The sequence below is a fragment of the Procambarus clarkii genome, chromosome 1, assembly GCF_040958095.1.
Source record: "Procambarus clarkii isolate CNS0578487 chromosome 1, FALCON_Pclarkii_2.0, whole genome shotgun sequence".
Lineage (NCBI taxonomy): Eukaryota > Metazoa > Arthropoda > Malacostraca > Decapoda > Cambaridae > Procambarus > Procambarus clarkii.
Genome location: NC_091150.1, coordinates 46,248,824 through 46,273,137, shown reverse-complemented (window position 1 = coordinate 46,273,137; position 24,314 = coordinate 46,248,824). Strand labels below are relative to the sequence as shown.

The following is a 24,314-nucleotide window of genomic DNA, read 5'->3' as shown; positions in this document are numbered from 1 at the left end:
AATATATATATCTCCATGCTTATGGCACCTCTGTTTTTCACTGGCTCTGTTCTGCATTTCCTGCTATATCTTTCACTGCAGTAAATTATTAATTTATTGTGCTAAATCTGGGGTGGGGAACGAGCAACCTTTTATGTACTCTGTGCAGCTTTTGAAAGGCATTTAAATTAATGAAATTTAATCTGTAAGTTTGTGATGTTCAGTATTTGAATATACACATAAGGCCATTCAATGCATGGCCTTATGAAATCTTTGCTAAGTAAATCTCTTTTTTGTATACGAAAGGTTCCCACCCCTCTGTTAACTAATGTAATATGAATGAATGTGTGATATTTTCAATGTTTTATTATTTAATATCTAGAAGTTTTAGTAGTGGGAACTGGGTTATAATGCATATTTGTATTGCAACTGTTACATACAAAACTAAAATACATGAATAAGAAACCTATGTTTTTTCATACAATATATTGTAACTAATGTTTTTAAATTTACTTATTTAAGGTTTATTGTGGAACCGAAGAATTTAGTTTTGAGGAGTTAAAAGCTGCAAACTACTTCAAAATACAAAGAGAGAAAGAGAAAGTAAAATATGGTAAGATCTTTAATGTATTTTGGAAAAATTAACACTTTCAGAATAATTTCTTTGCAAATAAGAATTAGAATATACATATACTGTAATGAAAAAATATAAGTGCTCCATACTTGATCTTGCATATACAAGATTTTATATAATTTAATTTTATGATATCTATTCCTGAAATTTTGATGCAGTAATTATTAGTTTTATTGATTTTTACATTTTTTTGTATTATGAGAAATCTAAATATTAGCACAGATTTCTAAAGAGTACCATATTTGCATGAGTTCATCAAGCACTTTTTGGCCAAAGTCAAAACAAATTTTAATTTACTGTACCACCTTGTGTCTCCATCCAAATGATCAATACATCACTTTTAATGCAAGGGTAGGTACTATAGCATTCCATAAAAGAAACACTTCAGCCCACTCACATCAGTGTGGAACTCCCCTCTTCTGTGGAACCCCCCTCGCCCCTTTTCCCCATGTTGCACAGGACAGGGATGTGGGTGTGCACATTTGTTGGAGTGTTGAAAGTGTTGGGCGTCAACATCCACAACCCACGGCTTCATCTGAGTTGTCCGTTTAAACTATAAAATCTACTTTCTTAAATAGGTATACTGTGTATTGTGTTTCAGATGAGCTAATTCTGATGCGTGAAAGGATCAAAGAACAAGACAGGATGATAAAACAGTTACTGCAAGGATGTAGCCAGCAGAAACATGCTCAAGCAACACAGGTCTGTTTGCTAAATATATAAATGATTAGCTTTGTCAAATATATTTCCATTATAGATTTTGAAAGTGTCTACCTACCTGTTGTTGGTTTCGAAAATCAGCATCCCTGCATCCTGGTCTGTGACCAGGCCGCCTCGTTGGTGGCTTGGGTGGAACTTGATAAATACCTCCTTCGGAGGTATTTATCAAGTGCTCTCTTGAACACCATGAGAGGTTGGGTAGTTATGCCTTTGTGTAGAGGGAGTGTGTTGAAATGTCTTGGGCCCTTCATGTTGATAGAATTCTCTCAGCATACCTATTGCATCTCTGCTTTTCAATGCGGCTATTTTGCACATCTTGCCATGCCTCCTGATTTTATGTGGAGTTATTTCTATGTGCAAATTTGGAACCAGCCCCTCTATTATTTTCCAAGAGTACAATACAATACAATACAACAATACAATTTTATTTAGGTAAGGTACATACATACAATAAATATTTACAAGGATTGTTTGACTTATAGGTAGAGCTAGTACATACAATGCCTAAAGCCACTATTACGCAAAGCGTTTCGGGCATAAATTAAATTATGAAATATATAAAGTATATATATATAATTATATAATTATAAAGTAAATTATTATGCATCTGCATTCTAGAAAATACAGATTTAAAATTGTTATTAAGCAATTCCAGTAATTTACATGTTTTTATTGAGTGAATTTGAGCAGTAAAATACCTTGTGACTTTCTCCAAGTCAGCAATTACTCTAGCTTTGAATTGTACTGTTAGTGTGCAACAATATGGAGAGCCACCCTGGAGAGCACTAGTGTTAAAAAGTATCATCATTAGTATGGCATCTCTTGTTTGAGATGTTCTTGTTATCCAACTTGTCATTTTTCTTGCAATTGTGACATTTACTTTTTTGGGTTCTTTAAAACTATGGTCTTGTAACAACATAAAAGATATTACTCCCTAATATCTTTTATTGTGCTTTGCTTTCAATAATGTGGTTTGACTACATTTTGTGTAGTTTCCATTTTGATATTTTCGTTTTGCATAGTGCAGTAGCCTGAAATTATCTTCATTTAACAGGTTATTTTTGGATGCCCATTTAAAGACCCAATTAAGATCAGATTAAAATTGAATTTGCTGAATTCTCCACTTCGATTAAGACTAGCTGCACAGGTCTATTGCCGAAGCTTGTCTGAGCTTCAATTAGGTTGTGATCTGCATAACATATATTTGTAATCATTATTTTCTTATATGATGTAAGGTGTTTTCTAGTTGATACTACTATTTGCAGGTTTCATGCAAAGCTGTCACTTATCTGTAAGAAGTCATTTGTGTGTGAAAGTTCTTTTAGATTGCTTCGTGGGATTCTCTGATATAGCTGTATTTGCCACTTTGGCATCCTGACGACATGTATTGCAGTCATCCAAACAATGCATGCAGTTTGGTGGATGATGGCATTAATTTTTGGTTATTCTTATTAACAAGTACACCTGTACAGTAGAACCTCGGTTTTCAACTGCCTCCTTTTTAGAATTTTTCGGTACTCGAACTCAATTTCTTTCAAAATTTTGACACTGTCCTCAAGTTTGCTAATACATGTACTGTATGGGTTAACAAGCATGTGGTTCTGTTCTGCTGGGTGAGGCGAGTTCACTTTACCAGTTTATCCCTCCTAGTGATGATTGCTGTGGGAACCGACCTGTGAAATTTATATTTATTTCATTTATATAGAATTTATATTTATGTTAATTTATATATTTCAATAGCAATTTGTATGATGTTAAGTGAACTGTATTTCTGCAAATTCTCACAAATCGATCCTTAGACATTAGGGGGGGTTATATTAAATTGATATATATGCAGCCAATCAAACTACAGTATTAAACTACATATATTAGTATATAAATTGAGGAGGTGTCTTATCTTATTGTACAGCAGGCTTAGTCCACCAGGTATAACTAGGATCTTGAGGTTATCTTGAGATGATTTCGGGGCTTTAGTGTCCCCGCTGCCCGGTCCTCAACCAGGCCTCCACCCCAGGAAGCAATCCGTGACAGCTGACTAACACCCAGGTACCTATTTTACTGCTAGGTAACAGGGGCATAGGGTGAAAGAAACTGCCCATTGTTTCTCGCCGGCGCCCGGGATAGAACCCGGGACCACAGGATCACAAGTCCAGCGTGCTGTCTGCTCGGCCGACCGGCTCCCTTAGTAGGATGTAGCCACCAAATTATCCTCGTGAGAGGCTAGCTTCCATCACCCAAGTAACTGATGTACCAAGATTAATTCTTGCTTCCTCTTCTTGTTCCTGTCAAAGGGCACTAGCTGTAAAGCCAGAATCCTAATATATGACAGCTATATCAGAGAAAACACTGTATATTATTAGATAAGGACCAAGGCTTAATTACCTGTGTTGAGTCAATCGTTCGTGTTCTAACCGGAAATAATCCTGTAACATAACATTACTGGCTAATAATGACTTAGATAAGATTTCGGAAAGACACTTCCCTTGTGGTTGTTGACAGCGTGTTAATGATGGTAGAGCACTAATAGATTTGATCTCCATAACACTTCGTCCAAGAGAAATTATAGGAGAGGAATTTGCTCCAACGACTCTGGTCTTAACAATGGCTGATCTTCCTAACTACTCACGCTTGGCTCACTTTGTCCAGATGTCAATATGTGGTAGAAGGGTCACATTTACTTTATTTTGATACTGATAATTGTTAACTCAAATGAGATGTTTTATGGTGTAAGTCCAAAGACTACTGTATTTATGAATAATTCCCAACAGAATAACTGGTGAACTTATAGTACTATGTGGCAATCATATTCTGTTTTCTATTGACGGAAAATTCCACTACAAGCTACATTTTCTATGGGTTAACTTGTGTATACAACACAGCAGCAATATTATCTACATATTGCATGTAATATTAATAAATGGTGTCAGGTTTTCCGACAATTGCTCTGTGGGCGAGGGCACCTGACAGCTGAGTGGACAGCGCTTCGGATTCATAGTTCTGAGGTTCCGGGTTTGATCCCCGGTGGAGGCTGAGAGAAATGGGCAAAATGTTTCTTTCACCCTGATGCCCCTGTTACCTAGCAGTAAATAGGTACCTGGGAGTTAGACTGCTGCTACGGGCTGCTTCCTAAGGATATGTAACAAAAAGGTCTGATTGAGGATCGGGCCGCAGGGACGCTAAGTCCCGAAATCATCTTAAGATAACCTCAAGATCGCGCTTGAATATTGTATTTGAAAGGACAACAGGATGGATGGTGGGGGGGGGGGCTGGATGGATGGATTGCGAGGGGACTGGATGGATGGATGGGGTGGGGGAACTGGATGGATGGATGGATGGTGGAGGGTGGGGAACGAATAGATGGAAGGGGCGGGACTGAATGGATGGAGGGTGGGGGGGGGAACTGAATGGATGGATGGTGGGGCATAAGAAATATTGCCAGAACAACCGTGGACATCTTCAAGAGAAAACTAGATAGTTTTCTTCAAGAAGTGCCGAACCAACCAGGCTGTGGTGGACATGTGGGCCTGTGGGCCACTCCAAGCAGCGGCCTGGTGGACCACTCTCTCACAAGTCAAGCCTAGCCTCGGGCCGGGCTTTGTGAGAACAACAACTCTCAGAACTCCTTGAAGCATGTATCCTCACTCTCCCCATACACCAACACTGCTCCTCCCTCCTCACCATCTCCCATGTGCCAACAAGAGTCCTCAGTAAAGGTAAAGTGTAGTTAAATGTTCACTTGTTTTATTTATGGTTTATTTTTATACCTGATTGTTTTTTGTGTGATAAATATGAGTAGTGTCCTGTATAAAATGTATTTTTAAGGTAATATTTTTGGGTGTGTGGAACAGATTAATTCAATTTACATTATTTCTTATTGGAAAATTTGTTTCGGTTATCGAACCGTCTCTGAGAATGGATTAAATTAAAAAATGGAGGTACCACTGTATAAACATTGTGATTGAAATATTTTAACAGTGGGCTGTGTGCTCACCGGCAATGGCCAGCTTACCTTGCGGTGCGATGCGAGTTGTCTGCCAGGCCCACGAAAGTGTTATACTAAGATTAATACAGTACAGTTAATGCTATAGTGGGGTGACACCAAATGGGAATTTAATCCCTGTATATTGAGTAAGGGTTCATGTTATGGCACAGAGGCAACCTTTTCTAATATTTTATAGTTGTTTATGGAATTAATTTTCCGTAGATGAGACAAATGCCAGAGTTAGTGGTGAACTCGCCAGAAACTCACATGAAGTGCTTACTTAAGAAACGGAAGCGAGAGCAAAATGTTGAGGTAAGTTATAAGTGCGAAAAGTTGAGTTATCTTACAGCAGTAAATTGGATTATTTTTAAGGTGCCATATTACGTGATTTTTAATTTTAGTTTAACCACTGAACTGCGCCAACGGAGTATTCTCGGACGGTGGGAAACTGCGCCAACCGAGAAAACTTTTTTATTTTTTCGTAACCATTCTTAATTTGCGTGCGGTTGGTTGTGTACGAAATGGACTCTTATCACCTCCAGTGAGAGGCAGCCATCTTGGAAAAAATTCCCAGAATGCCCTAGCATTCTGGCAATTGCTGGCTGGGTTAGTACTCAGTGAGCAACCATGGGTGGCGCATGCACCTCTGGCTCCCAAACACCTGTCCAACGCAGTGATAAAAGATCGCGTGCTGTCAGTGAATTTCAAACCTTATTGTTTGAAGAACATAAGGGTCATAATATTGGTGAAGCTAGGTGCAATAAGGACCTAACACAAAGGTCTGATGCAAGTGATACAGCACCTATGAGGACGATACAGCGAGCGTATCCAGTTGTAACTCTAAGCACCACCCTTGCCCCTCTATGCTATCTCCTATGTATATAGATACATAGATGAATCGTTTTCTGCGTTGTGATGATGCATCTGATACAAGTAGCATAGATGAACAATGTTAGCGGCTTCCTTGGTGGTGTTTTCCAGTTATTTTCAAGAATAGCTGCATCTCTTCTTGACTGACGGACATTCTTTGAGGCTCGCTGAATCTCTTCCAGACTGATGGACACTCTTCGGGGCTGGCTGAATCTCTTCCTGTGTAGGATCTTACAAAGTGATCTTTTCATGACTACCTTACAAATTGATCTTTCCCTATAATCTTTTCAAGACTACCTTACGTTTTACAAGCTTGGCTACATACCACTAAAGCCGAGGGTGTACGTGAGTGCGTTATTTGCAAGCACACAGAACGAAGAAACGGGAAGCGAAAATCAATCTGTACCTGGTGCAACGAGAGCAAAGTAACACTGTGTACCATGGACTACTTTGTTGACTATTACTCACTTCCGAAGTACTGAGTGTGTAATACAGTACAGTGTGTTACTGTGTAAATAGTGTGTGAAACTGTACATATTGTAATTTTAGTGAATTTTTAACAAGAATGGTCCAGGACGGACCGAAACGTCGTTGTTCTTTCGCATTCTAGTGTGTGGTCTTTTCATCATTTAACAAGTAATATTGCGACAATAAACAGTTATTGTGGACACATTACTGACACATGTATCACAGTTCCATGGAACATTATGAACATTTTACTGTATACATATTGTAAAGGGCACAAATATGCATCATATATGATAAAAAAAAAAAGCATTGGAAATACAAAGAACAAATAATTGAAAATATATTTGTGCACCACCCGGTGCTTGAATGACCCCGCACGACCGTGTCTGGGCATGTCACACACGGGCGACCAGCCTCTGATGGCGTTACAGCGCACCTTGTCCACGTCCCCACAGCCAAAGTAAGTGGAATTTGGTATTTATTTTTACATAAGCATGTTCAGGGAAGGGAATTTATCATTTTACGAAGAAAAAAAATTGGGGGGAAACACTTGATTTCGTGCGCATGGTGAATTTCACAATAAACTCGGCGCATCACAGTGGTTAATGTCAACCAAACTTTTTTTTACTAGTTGTGTATATAAGCAGGGCTGCAAACTGTTTCTATGCTTCAGTATTGCACCCTAAATAGAAAAGGAGGAATTTTTGACCATTTTGGTCAAATTCAATAATTTTCTTCTCCCTTCCTATTTATGCTACGATGCTGAGACTTGAACCAGATCAACCCAATTTTATATTCAACTAGTCAAAGTTTGATTGAAATCGAACCAGTTTTCATTTATAGCATATTTTCGTAATATGCCCCCTTAACTTCAGGAAGCCTCGATAGGCTCCCCCAGAAAACTAGCAATGAATGTAATGAAACGCCTCTTGCTTAAAGATCCTGGGTGACTCCTTGATTATCTCCCTCCCTCCCCTCCAGGTATGTCAGTTTGGTATGTCTTCACATCTGCTACAGAACTGTCTTGGAAGATGGAGGGGATTAGTCTTAATGAGCTCACACTAGTTTCAATAGATTCGATAATTTGTTTAATTGTTTGGCAAATTCTAAGTTTTGGTCTTTTTGAGCCCAGCAATGGTCTGTATTGGTTTGCTGACTTTTTGGATGCTTTCTTGGTAGGGTGGCAGTGTCATTCACTTTGTGCTGCTGTGAGGTGGGTTTGGCTCTGGTCCCCAGTAAGCCAAACAGAACTCTGTGGCTGATGTGACCTAGTCGATGGGAGCCATCTAGGTGAGATACCTTCCACCCAGGCTCATCCAGAAAGAGGCATTTCATTACATTTCAACACTAGTGTTTTGCACTACTGCATGCTATGACAATTGATTCACCATCAGATGGCCATCATTTGTGATGTTTAAACCCTATATAATGGCGCATGGCTATATACCATTTGACACCACAGGCGCAATACAAAAAAAATATATATATATATATATATATATATATATATATATATATATATAATATTTATTTATTTTTTCATATTCTTCCTAACCTGTAATGTGTGTTCACTGATCATGGGAAAAATAATAAAAAAATCGTAAGTGGCATATATTGGCCCACTATAGAGCAGGGAAGTCTGGGCAAAAAACAGACGCTGACTCAGCGTGCGTCCCAGGCGGTCTGTTGCTCGCCAGCTGTCAGGCCGGAGTTACCACAAAGAGATAATTACCTAATTATTTCAATGTCTCTGATTGATTTTTCATAGTTTTTTGCTGTAATATTATTCAATAGTGTGTAGTGTGATATATTTATATAATAAAATGAGTGAATCATCGCTGTACTCAAAAATATGGTGTGTATATTGTTGATTCAATTATGTTCATCAAACAGTGAACAAATACTTTGTTGGTTATTACACTATATACACAGGTTATATATAAGTATCTGCATGTTTTGTTAACCATAACTAACCACTAAGTTGCTATTATGAGTCAAAAAGTAACAAGGAGTGACTGCCACACACCAGCCAGCCACTCACTCCCTCCCTCAACACCTCACTCGCCCACATTCTCTTCCCACCATACTGTTTTTGCTTTTATTCACTATATACAGGCGTTATATATAAGTATCTACATTCGTGTTCACCATAACGAACCACTAAGTTGGTATGCTGAATGGCAGTGGCAGCCTGCCACTGGCTGCCACTCCCTCCCTCCCTCACCTCACCTGACTTGCCACCATTCTCCACCCACCATACTGTTTTTGCTTTTATATACAGACGTTATATATAAGTATTTACATGTTTTGTTCATAACTGTACATCTAAGCTTGTATGGTGAGTAAAGGCACAAAGACGTAGCTACTTACACAGTCAGCTGGTGGCTGCCGCCCTCAAGGCCAGTCGCACTAATATTACTCCTCCAAACAATACTGTTTGTGGTTTTATTATGCTATATACACACATTACATATAAGTATCTACCTGTTTATTCACCATACTTGTACAAGTAAACTGGTATGGTGCCCAAAGACCATAGTGGTCACCAGTAACCAATATAAGTCGTGCAGACGACACCACTGCCCTCACCAAAATGGCTGCTCCCAAGCCTACTCCTCTTGCTGTTTATACCCTCTATACACACGTTATACATAAGTATGTACATTTGTATTCACCATAGCAAACCACTAAGCTGGTATGGTGAGTGCAGTCAATAAAAGTTGGCCCACACACAGTCAGAAGATAACACCAGTACCCTCCCCTCCCACAGCATTACTCCTCCCTCCATGGAGCACAGCGCTAAATATCACCACAATCCTGCTATTATCAGAACCCTGGTCAGTTGTATCACAGTCAGGGGTCTTATGTAATAATATCATCGCTACATAATAGCATGAACAAGTATATTATGGCATTTTTAGGTGATGCTGTGGTCACAAGCTGAACAGTAGTGCTGTGAGCTCATGCTGCATGCGTCAGGCTTGGTAGCTCGCTCAATTCTGAGGCCCCTAACACCCGGGAATTTGGCCCACGATTTTTTTTTTTAAATGGCGTCTGTTTACAAGAGCCCTGATGAAGGTGTGGTGAACCCTGTGTATCTGCGGGCCGTTTAAATCTTGCGTAGTACTCCAAAGCATCATATGATGCGATGCGCAATTTAAGGGTTAAAAGTCAGGATGACCTAGGTGAACATTTCTTCACTTGGGAACATTTTGCTAAACAGGTTAATGGACGTTGCATGTCACAACCAAGGTCTTATTTCATTCACGTTAGCACATTTTCCAGACATAATATATAAAATGTGCATGCTTTGGTGTCATATCTGTAATGGGGATAAAACATACCCCTGATAGTATTACTTTCTTTAGTCATTGATTTTTAAGTTGGATAGACTTTTAGTTGAATGTAATTACTTAAGTGTAGTTACAGGATGAGAGCTATGCTCGTGGTGTCCCTTCTTCCCTCTTCCCCCTTCCACTTAACTTGTTCCAATCATCTACCACTCAGTTTGCGAAAGTGAATTTTCTTATATTTCTTCGGCTTTGTGTTTAGTTTAAATCTATGACCTCTTCTTGAAGTTCCAGGTCTCAGGAAATCTTCCCTATCAATTTTATCAATTCCTGTTACTATTTTGTACGTAGTGATCATATCACCTCTTCTCCTTCTGTTTTCTAGTTTTGGCATATTTAATACCTCTAATTTCTCCTCATAGCTCTTGTCTTTCAGTTCTGGGAGCCACTTAGTGGCATGAATGGCCCCGCCACTAAGCTTTTTCCCCGCGCTGCTGTTTCCAGTTAGTTGATGTGCTTCTTAAGATATGGACACCATACAACCGCTGCATATTCCAGCTTTGGTCTAACAAAATTTGTGAACAATTTCTTTAATATTTTGCCATCCATGTATTTAAAAGCAATTCTTAAGTTAGAGCGTGTAGCATAGGCCCCTCGCTCAATGTTCTTAATGTGATCCTCAGGTGATAGTTTTCTATCTAGAACTACCCCTAGATCTCTTTCTTTATCAGACTTCTTTAAAGATTTCTCACATAATTTATAGGTTGTATGGGGTCTATGTTCTCCTATTCCACATTCCATAACATGGCCTTTATTTACATTAAATTCCATTTGCCAAATGGTGCTCCATATACATATTCTGTTCAGGTCTTCTTGAAGGTATGACAATCGTTTAAGTTACTTATCTTCCCTATTATCTTAGCATCATCAGCAAACATGTTCATATAATTCTGTATTCCATCTGGTAGATCGTTAATGTAGACAATGAACATTACTGGTGCAAGAACTGAACCCTGTGGTACTCCGCTTGTGACATTTCTCCAATCCGATACACTTCCTATTATTACTGCCCTCATTTTTCTATCAGTCAGAAAATTTTTCATCCGTGTTAGCAGCTTACCTGTCACCTCTCCAATGTGTTCCATTTTTTCAGAACAACCTCTTATGTGGAACTCTGTCGAAATTCTTGTTTTAGGTCCAGATAGATGCAGTCAACCCAACCATCTCTTTCCTGTATAATCTCTGTGGCTCGATCATAGAAACTGAGTATATTTGTTACACAGGATCTTCCAGATCGAAAACCATACTTGTCAGTATGGGTCGTCAGTATATTCTTCATCGTTTGTCTCCAGGTGTTCTACCCATTTAGTTTTAATTATTTTTCCAATATTTTGAACATTTCACTTGTCAACGATACGGGTCTATAATTGAGGGGGTCTTCCCTGCCGCCACTTTTGTAGATTGGAACTATTTTGGCCTTTTTCCACGCGTCTGCTACAACTCTTGTACACAGGGATGCCTGAAAAATCAGGCGAAGGGGAATGCTGAGCTCAGATGCACATTTTCTCAGAACCCATGGTGAAACTCCATCTGAGCGAACTGCTTTGTTCTTACTTTGCTCCTTGAGCATATTTTCCACTTCGTCTCTAGACACTTATTCACTTAGACACTCTAGAGTTCTTATTTGTCTGGTTCGCTGAAGATTTCATTTTGTACAAACACTTTGGAACTTTTCATTTAATGTTTCACACATTTCCTTACCATTTTCCATGAATCTGTTTCCCATTTTCAACCTCTGGATATTATCCTTTACCTGCAATTTGTTGTTTATGAATTTGTAGAATAGGCCTGATTCTGTTTTACATTTTTCTGCTATATCTTTTTTTTTTTTTTTTTTTTTTCTTCAAAAAATTTCTGCCTCTCCTTACTGCTGTGTAGTTGTTTCTCGCATCTTTGTATTGCTGGCATGTTTGAGGGTTTGGCCTCTTCCTATATTGATTCCATTTTTATGTCATGGCCTCTGGCCCTTTGTAATTTCTGTTGAACCAATCCTGTTTTCTGGCCCTGCATCTCTGTTTAGATATGAATATTTGTGCCTTCATCGTATATTTTGCAAAAATTGGCATACATTTCATTCACTTCCCTGCCTAGCAACAAGTCTGTCTAGTTACACTCATTAAAAAATTTTGAAGTTCCCCATAGCGTCCTCTCTTGAAATCAAGTTTATCAATTGTTTCAATGTCCCCATTTTCTTCTGGGTGATATCTTAAGGCATATTTAATGTCTGAAAACAGTTGTGATTTATCTATCTGCTTGTACTATAATTTCTCTCATGATCATTATGAGGCCCTCTCGTTTGTCATCCAGTTCTTCCTTTGTTCATGTGTTGCTTGCCAGTGGGCTGTAGGCATTTAAAATTATCAGCTTGTCTCGATTCCAGACCTGCAATGTGATTGTTAACTTCACAAGGATTTTTAAGTATTAACTATCTTGCCTTCAGGTGTTCTTTCAACAGGATAGCCACTCCTCCACCCTTCCTAGTTGTCCTGTCACGTCTCGAAACTGAGTAGCCCCTTGGCAATACGAGTTCATTTGAAATATTTCCTTCAAGCTTTGTCTCTGAGACACTATCTGGGACCTTAAGCTGAATTATATCTTGCAACTCCAATGTTTTTGATCTAACTCCATGTATGTTGGTATATACAATTTTCAGGAATATGTTCCTTTTACTCTTTACTTTCCCTACCACTAATGATTTTGTTGCCTTGTTTTTATGTACCATTTCACTAGCTTTCCAATCCCTGACACTTTGTAGAAAAAATATTTTGTCTTCTTCATTTCTATTCCCATTTAGACGTTTTGCTTCAATGAGGTTCATTTTCAGCTATTCTCTGTCTTCCTTTGAGAGGTCTTGTCTAATTGACCAAAGTTTGCCATCCTCATCGCTGCAATTTCCTGGCATTTCTAAGCACTTCCATCATGTTTTTCTCTTCATTAAACATCACCCTTAAAGGGTGGTTCTTGTCTTTCTCATATTTTTCTATTCTAAAATCACTGACATTTTTCTTTGAGCTTTCTCCTAAACCTACTATTTCTCCTCTGATTTTCATATCTTCTGCTGCTCGGTCCACCCTAGATGAAATTTCCTTCTCTAAACATCCAAAAATTATTATGGACTTCTGTCTGCAGTGTTTTGTACTAGTTTACTGTTGGTAACCAGTTCTTTCCTAATTGCTTACCGAATTTCTGCTTCTTGTTGGTCATTTCTGGTTTTGACTTCCAAACACTTCCTTGATTGTCTCTCTCTGTTTTACAACTTGCACATACGTCTCTTATTTCTTCTTTATACTTTTCTAGTTCTTTGTTAGCCTCCTCTATTTGAGTGTCCAATGAAGTTTCTCGTTAGATCTCCTTGCCTAACTCCATGTTAACCCTCAGGGTCCCTTGAAATTGTTCACCATATGAGTCTATTTTCTTGTTAATTTCTTCAAATTCCCTACTCTTCACTTTCCATGCCTCATTGTCCTTTACTAGTTCCTTTATGTGTTCCTCCTGTATCCTTACCTTATTAGTCGAGCTGGTAATTTTCTTTTCTTGCTGGAAAATACTTCCTTTTAAATTACAGAACTCAATCTTGAGTCCTTCATTTTCTAATTTAATTACCTTTTCTTCATAATTCTTTAGCATGTCCTCAATAATCACTATCCTGCCAAGAAAACCCCCTTTCATTGTATCTTGTTGTGAGAAACCTACAACACATTCCTTTGTTGGGGTACTGTCCTCCCTTGTGGTGGTGGCCATTTTTGTTGGCATTCTGCTGTTTTGAAAGATTAACTTTTGTAGCCAAGATTTTTCATTCAGACAATTATTTCTTATCTCTTAGTTTTTTTTCAGATTTCCTACACCTTCATGTATTCTGGGACACCACTTGCAACCCTCACCCTACTCCAAACAATTAGATAATTTGAATTATCCTGGAGCCTGCAGCAGTGTGACTCCTCAGTGTGATGCTCACTCACTCATGTGTAAATTTTATTGTGTGAATGAGTAATGTATTGTGGAAGTACAAGCAGAGATAATACTGTTGTGTATGACATGAAAATATAAATTAATGACAAGAAATTTAAAAAATATACAGTACTGTATGATTAATTTACTTTGATTTCCACAGAATACGAGCCATAGTATTTACCAAGACAGCTGGATTGCCATTAACAAATCGGTTAATGCCTCTGCTAATGCTTCACATGTGAGTCAGTATTTAATGTTTTCACAAAGCACTTTTATTCTACACGTTAAACTTGTTAGACCTCGGACTTAAGAAATCAGTTTGATGCTAATCAGTGTTAAACATTGCACTATAAATTGGTCTAATATGGTATACCTTTAATGGTCTTGCCCATAAATGTTGGTAAAATTTAATTTGCATCAAATCAAATTATAACTGGATTACATTTATGTGCAAGATACTCATTTTTCTGTGGGGAAGCCCTGTCGGCTCCCTGATGCTATCCAACTGATAGAGTGCTATCCTGTTTGGGGTCATCAGTCAGAGTTCTTGTTGCCTACCGGGGACTAGCGCAAGAACCTGGTCCCCCTGAATAGGGAGCAGTGGCCTATGAGCCCTTTACATTTAAAGTATATAATACTTGCATTCGACCAGGAAAGGCACCCAGAAAGGTAGGCGACACAAAACGAATCACTGTTTGGTTGAAAAATGCGATCTATGTCCTCAAAAGTGTAAAAGAACTCCCCCTATAAAGAAAACAAACAAGCAACACATTTTAACTAGCCCCCTCTTGTTTTTGTTACCCCCTCCTTCCTGCAGGGGAAGGGGAGCCCAGCTACCCACTATACAGTTCTTGTATGATGATGCTGGCTGTCAGACGTCACCTCAGGCCGCGAATTTCTGTTATAGGATTTTGCCTTATACGGCTGTTCCTGCACTTGTGATGTGTGCTGGCCTGGAGTTCCTGGGTACCAGAGCTGCATGCATCTACGGATACCTTCCTTAGGTGCTCTGTGAGTACTGCCCTTGCGTGGTCATGGTTATCTTCCCAGGAACGTTCGGTAAAAACTCCCTATTAGAGGACTTCACTTGTGGTTATCCTCGCCCTTGGGGTCAGTCAGGGGTCTTGGCCTTTCTTCGGGTGGCGGGATAAACGTCCCTTTACCTTGCCCTGGGTAGGGGAGGTGTTTATCAGCTGGTGGGGTGCACTGCAGCTGCTAGAGCCCGCTTAAGCTATCATGCAGCAGTTGACGTTTCTCTCGACTGCTTGTTGTGGAGTTTTGGGGTCTTCATCGTATTTTTTCCTGGTTCAAACAAGTCCTGCCTTGCTCCTCATTAGGCTTCACATAGGGTGTGGTGGTGATACTCCTCTGTTGCGCTACCCCACTCTCCCCCAAGGCTTTTCAGCGGATGCTTGCAGTCGGTTTGCTGGCATTGACAGGGTTTACCTGTTTATCTGGCCCCCGTGCTTGGGCTTCCTGTAGGGCTCATTCATCCTACGGGTCATGGAAATCCCCTGTGGGCTTGGTCATACTATGGATGCTTCTTCTGAGCTCACTCACCTTGTGCGACTTGAGGGTTGTTTGTCGCCCCTGCCTCAAGGTGACAATCATCCATTCTGCCTCCGCCATACTGCCTGTTGGGTCGGGGACACCTACGACCTGAAGTCTTGCGGGTCAGATCCATTGTCCATTTGGAAGCCATGGATCTGTCCCAGTTTAAGGACTCGGATTTAGGGGCGTTTGCCGCTTCGGCCTTCGGCCTCTTCCTTCCTATGTGGGCGTCGTTTGCCCTGCTTTTGGCTCGGTTTTGGAGTCAGGATAGGGTTTAGCTCGAGGTGAGGCCTGGGTGGCTTCGGGGAGCTGCCCCTTCCGATGTGGGGTGAGGAGGTGGTTGAAACTCTTTCCCGAGGCTTCTGAGTCGACCCAGCAGACTCCTTTCTTTGAAGCTTTTTTCCCTGGACTCTGCATTTTCTTTTTAACGGTGGGTGTGGATGAGAGCTCTGCCCTGGGGTCTTTGTGGGTAGTTTCTGGGGCTTGGGAGGAGTCTGAGTGTAACGTCTAGGTTTCATTTAACCTTGCTTGGGCCATTGTGCTCTTTGTGCAGGGGCTTTTTGTACCCTCCTTCCCATTATGAGTTTACGTTGGATGGGGCTCCTCTCCCCTGGGTTCATTTCAATGTGCCTTTGGGTTCTTCGGATTTGTCTTTCCAGAGGTTTTCTTCCTCTCGGATTTCCCCTGCAGTGGTTCGGGAGGCTCTCGGTGCTTACCTTCTGCAGGACCTGGTTTATGCCTCTGTGATGGATCTCTTCCCCCTTTGAGTTTGGCTCCTCATATTGGGTGCGTTATGAGGTTCCGACGTCTTCCTGACTGGTAGACTATCCCTCCTCCTTTTTTGGGACGTAGCATGGCTTTTGTCGTACCCATGCACTTGAGTGCCGAGTGCTTTCCACAGTGTTGCAAGTTGTTTTTTGGAGGTGGATCTGGAGTTTCTCAGTAAGTACCTCTTCACCCCTGCGTTTCATTGGGATGTTGGTCTGGTACAGTTGCATGCTCAAGTCCTCTCTTTCGGCTGCTCTGGTGGCCAATGACTTTTGGCCTCTGTCTTGCATTTTATTTGGTTTTCTGGAGCTGTCTTCGGAACATGTCCTGGCATAGGAGGCCTCGGCTGGGGTCTTTGTCAATCTGCTTCTGCTTGTCTGCCTTACTAAAGCTGTTTGCACCACTACTCCGGGAAGCGGTTTCCATGATTTTCACTATCTGTCTCATGTGTTGGCAGGCTGTGCTCACTTTCTCTTTGGATACAGCTAGTGCCCAGGCTCTTCAGTCTTCTTTAACATTTTGTTCTCTTTTGTTCCTCGTGGACTGTGTCTCAGTTTTTGTCAGCAGCTGCAACTAGTTGCTTGCCAGTTTCTGATTTGTTGATTCTTCGTGAGGAGTCGCTTGTGGAGTCTGGGTAGGCCTGTGGTGCCAGTTTCTGTGTTGGTGATTTCCCCTAGTGCCTTCTTCGTCTGGTCAGTGCGGTGTTCGCTCTGCACGGAAGTTGAGCTCTAGGGGTTCACATCGGTCCTATCGTTGGTTGCCCCATTGATGGGGCGATGAGCGAGAGGCTGGTTCTTTTTGCCAACACTTGGTCCGATGATTCGTGAGCTTTTCAGGTATTTTCTTGCAGCCTTCGATGGCATTGGGCAAACCTTCCTCCCTTCGGGGGTGCTCACGTCTGAGGGTCTGGCCTCTTACCTAACCATCCGTCGGGTTATCTCAGTGGTTCGCTTGGGCATGATCGAAATGACCTCGTTTCCCAGGTGGATTTCCCACCAGTTTCCAGGTCCAGAACGTAACTGTGCAGATCTCGGGTACATTCTGAACTTAACTTCTTGAGCTCATCTTGAGATAATTTCAGGGCTTAGCATATTCGCGGCTCAGTCCTCGACCAAGCCTCCTTTTTGTTACACACCCCCAGGAAGCAGCCCTTAGCAGCTGTCGAACTCCCAGGTACCTATTTACTGCTAGGTGAACAGGGACATCAGGGTGAAAGAAACTCTCCCACTTATTTCCGCCTCCACCAGGGATCGAACCAGGAACCTCAGGACTATGAATCCGAAGCACTGTCCACTCAGCTGTCAGGCCCCTTGTTTAAACAGCTTGATTCCTTGCCCCTTCTTTCAGATGACTACATTGTCCCACGTTTGGCTCATTCTCTATCCGGGTGCTTGGATGATTTCCATGGAACTCAAGGATGCGTATTGGCATGTCCCTATCAATCCGGAGTTCGGGGATTGGTTAGGATTTGAGGTGAGGCGGCACTTTCTGCTTCTACTGCCTCCATTTTGGGTAGAATCTGGCAATTCGCATTTTTATGAGTTTGACTCGGGTTGGGGTAACCTTTCTGTGTCTGCTTGGTCTTTGGGTCTTGGCCTATCTTGATGACTAGTTGGTGTGGGCTCCCAGGTGGTCTGCTAGCCAGGGATCTGGCTCTTTCCCAATTTGCCAGGTTCGGGTTCCTGGTGAACTGGCGGAAGTTCCAGTTGGTTCCGTCCCAGGTTCGAACTTGGCTGGGCCTTGTATAATTACCTAAGTGTAGTTACAGGATGAGAGCTCTGCTCGTGGTGTCCCGTTTTCCCAGTACCCTGCCATATAACGCTTTGTGCCTACTGATGGTGTTGGCCTCCACGACCTTCTAACCTAACTTGTTCCAACTGTCTACCACTGTTTGCGAAAGTGAATTTTCTTATGTTTCTTCAGCAGCTTTGTTTAGTTTAAATCTATGACTTCATGTTCTTGAAGTTCCAGGTCTCAGGAATTCTTCGCTATCAATTTTATTGATTCCCGTTATTGTTTTGTACATGGCCATCATATCGTCTATTTTTCTTTTGTCGTATGGTTTTGGTATATTTAACCCTTTAAATATAATGTGTTTTTGTTGACTCTGACATTGATAAAGACTACACATAATTGACTGATGATAGTAGCACGGACATTGAAAATGAGATACAGCCTCCTCCCATGGCGAGGCCTATACGCTCACCCATGCCACCTCGCCCAGTGTCTATTCCAATTCACCTACGACCACACAGTTCCTGTGCTTATTTAAGAATCTGAGGATATTTTTGGTGACGAGTCAGAGGAAGGTGACTTTTTCTGGTTTTAGTGAAATGGAATCAGAACAGTGTGTTACCGAGCCTGGTGCCAGTACCAGTGGTGTTACTGGGCGAGAATTTGTCGTAAAAAAAAAGAGCGTTTGTCGTTGAACAAAGTGTTACTTGTTTGTTTTCTTTATAGAGGAGTTCTTGTGCACTTTTGAGTACGTAGGTAACATTTTTCAACCAGAGAGAGGTCTGCTTTGTTTTCCCCACCTTTCTGGGTGCCTTATCTGGTTAATGGCAAGTATGATAAACTTTAAATGTAAAGTGTTCATAAGCCACTGCTCCCTGTGCCTTTTTGAGGGGTTCTGGTTCTGGTCCTCAGTAGGCAACAAGAAATATTTGACTGATAACCCCAAATAGGATAGCATATCAGTGAAATAGCTTCAGCAAGCCTCCGGAGCTCACCCAGAATCTGGCGTGAGTAATTTTAATGTAATTTCATTACATTAAATGCTTGTTTTTTGGGTTTACTATTAGAAATTACTTCAGCTCTTCTCTTCGAATGCACAAAGAAATCACATTAACATGATGTATCAATGAGAAAATAAGAAGCCATAAAGAGGATTCGAATCTGTGCTTTGGGTATTCCCAAGCAAATGCCTTAGACAACTATACAATGACATGATCAATTATTTTCTCATTCATATATCATATTAATGGGATTTCTTTGTGCATTTTAAGAGAAGTGTTGGAGGTAGAATTTCTGGACTACAAAGGCAGAGTACATGGGGAAATTGTGTAAAGCCCTGATTAGACTTCAGCAGAAGCCTCAGGTACCCTTCAGGATTCAGCTGAATTCCAGGTTGCAATTCCTTTGACCATCTTTGCCCAAAACACTATGCGTGCTAGTGGCTTTACAAGAATGTAAAATCAACTTAATTTCTATGTTCTCTGTTAACCCCAATGTACCTTCTTGTATATAAATAAATAAATAATAAATAAATAGATAAATGTTGTGGTGTAGTTGTCTAAGGAATTTGTTTGGGTGTACCCAGAGCATAGGTTTAAATCCTCCTCATGGCTGCTCCTGATTTTCTCATTGAAAACATTTATGTTAAGAGAGGTAATTAGCATGTTAGATATAAACCCCTAAAAGGCAGGATACAGGATCTCATTGCTACATAATCAATTATAGGTAAGCACCTGTTAGGTGCTTACTTGTTAGGCCAAAGCTAGAATATGCAGTAGTTGTGTGGTGCCCATATCTTAAGAAGCACATCAACAAACTGGAAAAGGTGCAAAGACATGCTACTAAGTGGCTCCCAGAACTGAAGGGCAAGAGCTACAAGGAGAGGTTAGAGGCATTAAATATGCCAAAACTAGAAGACAGAAGAAAAAGAGGTGATATGATCACTACATACAAAATAGTAACAGGAATTGATAAAATCGATAGGGAAGATTTCCTGAGACCTGGAACTTTAAGAACAAGAGGTCATAGATATAAACTAGCTAAACACAGATGCCGAAGAAATATAAGAAAATTCACTTTCGCAAACAGAGTGGTAGACGGTTGGAACAAGTTAGGGGAGAAGGTGGTGGAGGCCAAGACCGTCAGTAGTTTCAAAGCGTTATATGACAGAGTGCTGGGAAGACGGGACACCACGAGCGTAGCTCTCATCCTGTAACTACACTTAGGTAATTACACTTGGGTAATTACCTGATGTACTAATTATATTACCTTTTTATATCATCATGCATGCCTTCCTTATAATGAAGCACATCTCATTTGTCCTTGCGCAAACTAATCTCTCGTGCCCATGCACACGTGAATGTGTGTGTGTGTGTGTATGCGTAGAAAAACCACGCTTGAAAAAATAAGAAACAAAACGTTGAGGTATTTTGCTTCCCATTTTTTTAAATGTTTTGTATATATAAATGTATGTACTGTACTAATATTTGTCCTTTACCCTTTCTTAGTTCTTGGATGAAAGCAGTACAAGTGCATTGCTTCAGTGTCAACCAGCCACAGCCGGTGTAGGCAATAAGGATTCGTCTATTACAAATATCTTGACTCCAGTCTCATATGGTTAGTACGATTATCCTTATTAATAGCATGTGCAGTCATTTTTTTATATAATCCTTACAGATACCTTACAATATTGTAAAAATAAAAAATAAAGTTACAACATTTAAGGGCATGAAATTGGGAAATAGTGATTGAAACCCAAATGGAATTGACATCATAGGGGAAAGGCAACTACTGAAAGAGAATGTTAGAAGAGAATATATGAGTGTAGCACACATACAAATATGAGAATAGTGAAAAAAGGTAATAAAGAAACAATGTGAGAATACAGCAATTCACAGCATCGGAATGAAATCCACACTTTGTGAATTATATTATTATTTAAAAAGTGTGTTTAATACAAGACTCGCACCTTAATCTAGAGGATCAAGGTCCAGACAGGATAATGAAACTCAAGTGCATATATATATATATATATATATATATATATATATATATATATATATATATATATATATATATATGCAATTGACGATCACAAAACACTGATCATTTTATGCGGAAAATCCACAGAAGTGTGGTGAACCCTGTGTATCTGCGGGCCGTTTAAATCTTGCGTAGTACTCCAAAGCATCATATGATGCAATGCGCAGTTTAAGGGTTAATTGGTTCCACCCATGTACCACTCTGTTTGCAAAAGAAAACTCTAATATTTTGTCGGCACCTTTGTTTTCTTTGGTTGAATCAGTGTTCTCTTGTTCTTGAAGTTGCTGGTTTCAGGAATTCCTCTGTCAGTTTGGTCAATTCCCGTTAGTATTTTGTAGGTGATCATATCGCCTCTTTTACTTCTATTTTCTAGTTTGGGTATGTTTAATGCCTCTAGTCTCTCCTCGTAACACTTGTTTTTCAATTCCAGAAGCCATTTTGCAGCATGCCTTGCACTTTTTTGCACCACCTTGCTGCCTACTCCAATTTGGGTCTCACAAAGGTCATGAACAGTTTCTTTAGTAATTCACCATCCATATCTGCAGTCTCCGTGGTGTAGTGGTAAGACACTCGCCTGGCGTTCCGCGAGCGCTATGTCATGGGTTCGTATCCTGGCCGGGGAGGATTTACTGGGCGCAATTCCTTAACTGTAGCCTCTGTTTAACGCAACAGTAAAATGTTTACTTGGATGAAAAAACGATTCTTCGCGGCAGGGGATCGTATTCCAGGGACCATAGGATTAAGGACTTGCCCGAAACGCTACGCGTACTAGTGGCTGTACAAGAATGTAACAACTCTTGTATATATCTAAAAAAAAAAAAAAAAAAAAAAAATATATATATAATTAAAAGCAAGTCTGAAGTAAGAAAGTGATACATACGCTCCTCTCACAATGTTCTTTGTGTTCCTCTGATGACAGTTTACTTTCCAAAACCATCCCTAGGTCTCGTTTTTTGTTAAAGTTCTTTAATTTCTTTCCACAGAATTTGTAAGTTGTGTGTGTGGTCTATTTTCTCCAATTCCACATTCCAAAGCTTGGCATTTATTCACATTGAATTCCATTTGCCACTTTACACACCAAGCACTTATTTTATGTAGATCAGTTCGAAGGCCATGGGAATCATGTGCCTCTCCTATCTTCCCCAATATCTTAGCATCATTCACAAACATGTTCATATAATTCTGTATTTCTTCTGGTAGATCATTTATGTTAATGATGAACATTACTTGGGCAAGAACAACCGTGTGATACTACTCGAGTAACACTCCTACAGTCAGATACATTGTCTCCGATTACCGTTCTCATCTGTCTGCCAGTTAGAAATTTTTCACCCATGTCAGAAGTCTGCCTGTCACCCTTCCAGTATGTTTCGTTTCCAGAACATTCTCTTGTGTGGGACTGTCTAAAGACTTTTTTAGGTCCAGATCCAGTTAACTCAACCACCTCTTTCCTGTAGAATCTCTGTGACTTTTATCATTAAAACTATTAATAGAGCTAAGTAGATTTATTACACTACATATTCCATTTCGAAATCCATACTGTCTGTCTGTGTTATTGTTTCATTACTCTCCATGTGTTCAATCCATTTGGCTTTAACTTTTTTTCTAGTGTTTTGACTACCACACTTGTTAATGATACAGGTCTATAATTTAGAGCGTTTTCTTGGCTACCATCTTTATACTGTAGATTGAAACTGTTTCCCTTTTTCCATATATCTGCTAAGATTCTTGTGCACAAGTATGTCTTGAATATTAATTGAAGTGGAATGCTCAGTTTAGTTGCACATTCTTGCAGCATCCAAGGTGAAATTCCATCAGGTCCAACTGCTTTATTTCTTCCTAGCCCCTCGTGTAATTTTTCCATTTCGTCCCGAGATACCTCTATACAGTATTCTGTGGTGTGCTCTGGAATTGGCATTGGATCCGGTTCTCTGAAATCCTCATCTTGTATAAACACATTTTGGAACTGTTCATTTAGCTTGTCACACATTTCTTTTTCTTTCTCTGTAGTTTTGTTCCCCCATTCTCAATCTCTGGATTTTATCTTTTACATTTAGCTTACTTTTAATGAATTTATAAAAAAAAACTGGATTTGTTTTTCATTTGTCCACTGTCCCCTTCTCAATGTTCCATTCTGCCTCTCCCCTCACCACTGTGTGTTACATGCTTGCTTGTGGTTCTAGTATGCTTCATATAGAGGCCTATATTATAATTAGTTCAATATAGGTCTCTTCCTAAATTAACCACATTTTCTTGTCTTTTCCTCTTTGGCCCTCTCACAATTTCTGTTGAACCAATCCTGTTTTCTGGTCCTGCATCTGTTTTGCTATGAAAGTGTGTCCCTTCATCATATATTTCACAATATTTGGCATACATCTCATTTACTTCCTTGCCTAGCGGAAATTGATTCCGGGGGTGCAGCATGTTTTGTGTCCGGTTGCGGCGCTGCGCCATTATTTGCATCCCATGGCTTCGGTGTCCATGGATGAGCTTTGGGTTGATCCGGTTTCCCTTCTTCCCTGTTCGAGGGTGCGGGTCTCCCAGGTCGTCCGCAAAGTTATTAACACTTTCGCGCTCTCGGCGCTCAAAAAAAATCAATACCCCAGATGCTTTCGGCACTTCGCGCGCCTACGCGGTAAGACCGAAAAAGTGTACACTCTTTTGACTGTCCTGACAATAATTGAAGGCGCATGTATTTAAATTTGGTATCACTGTGTTCGCAATGAAATTGTCTATAAGAGCATACCTATAAAATGCCGCCCAACCATAAGGAGTATCAACACCAAATAAAAAACTATGCAGATCACTCGCCGAGAGCGCCAAACAGCAACAAAATGTTTCCACTCTCTTAATGGTTGCAAAGCCTACAGTTGTCCTACATCGCTAATTTTGGTATCATTGGAATCGCAATAAAATTCTCTACACGGACATATGCATATGAATGTTTAATATAGGTAATTGCCCACTTGCAAGAGTGTGTGAAGTGGAGAGTAGTTAGCCGCGAGCGCACTGGCGAAAACACAGGGGGGAAATCATGCTTGGAAAGTTTATACATTTATACGTTTCCTGACCCTACTTTTCTATGTACGTATTTCTTTTTTATACCAATGTGTTCGCAACATTTGTACAAAGCATGTGTAAGAGAAGCGCCAAATATAGAACCACGTCGCTCAGTATGCGTTCGCGGCAGAAACGAACGCATTGTTTTCGTTCTTGATGTTTGTCATGTTTATACTTGTTGAAACATTTTATAATTTGTATGACA

At 40.3% G+C, this 24,314-nt stretch overlaps 1 protein-coding gene across 2 annotated transcripts in view; it reads left to right on the top strand.

The window, feature by feature from the left end:
* Positions 1–504: 504 nt before the first annotated feature.
* The window catches only part of LOC138353163 (mitotic checkpoint serine/threonine-protein kinase bub-1-like), a 103,776-nt gene continuing 79,966 nt past the window's right edge, over positions 505–24,314 (top strand). The window contains exons 1-5 of one of the 2 annotated variants that reach the window (XM_069306062.1): positions 505–592; positions 1,215–1,315; positions 5,538–5,627; positions 14,115–14,192; positions 20,515–20,623. In XM_069306062.1, coding sequence (XP_069162163.1) covers positions 1,229–1,315; positions 5,538–5,627; positions 14,115–14,192; positions 20,515–20,623 — 364 coding nt within the window. In that variant the 5' untranslated portion in view covers positions 505–592; positions 1,215–1,228. The remainder of the gene's footprint in view (positions 593–1,214; positions 1,316–5,537; positions 5,628–14,114; positions 14,193–20,514; positions 20,624–24,314) is intronic. The other variant, XM_069306117.1, reaches the window with a different exon arrangement.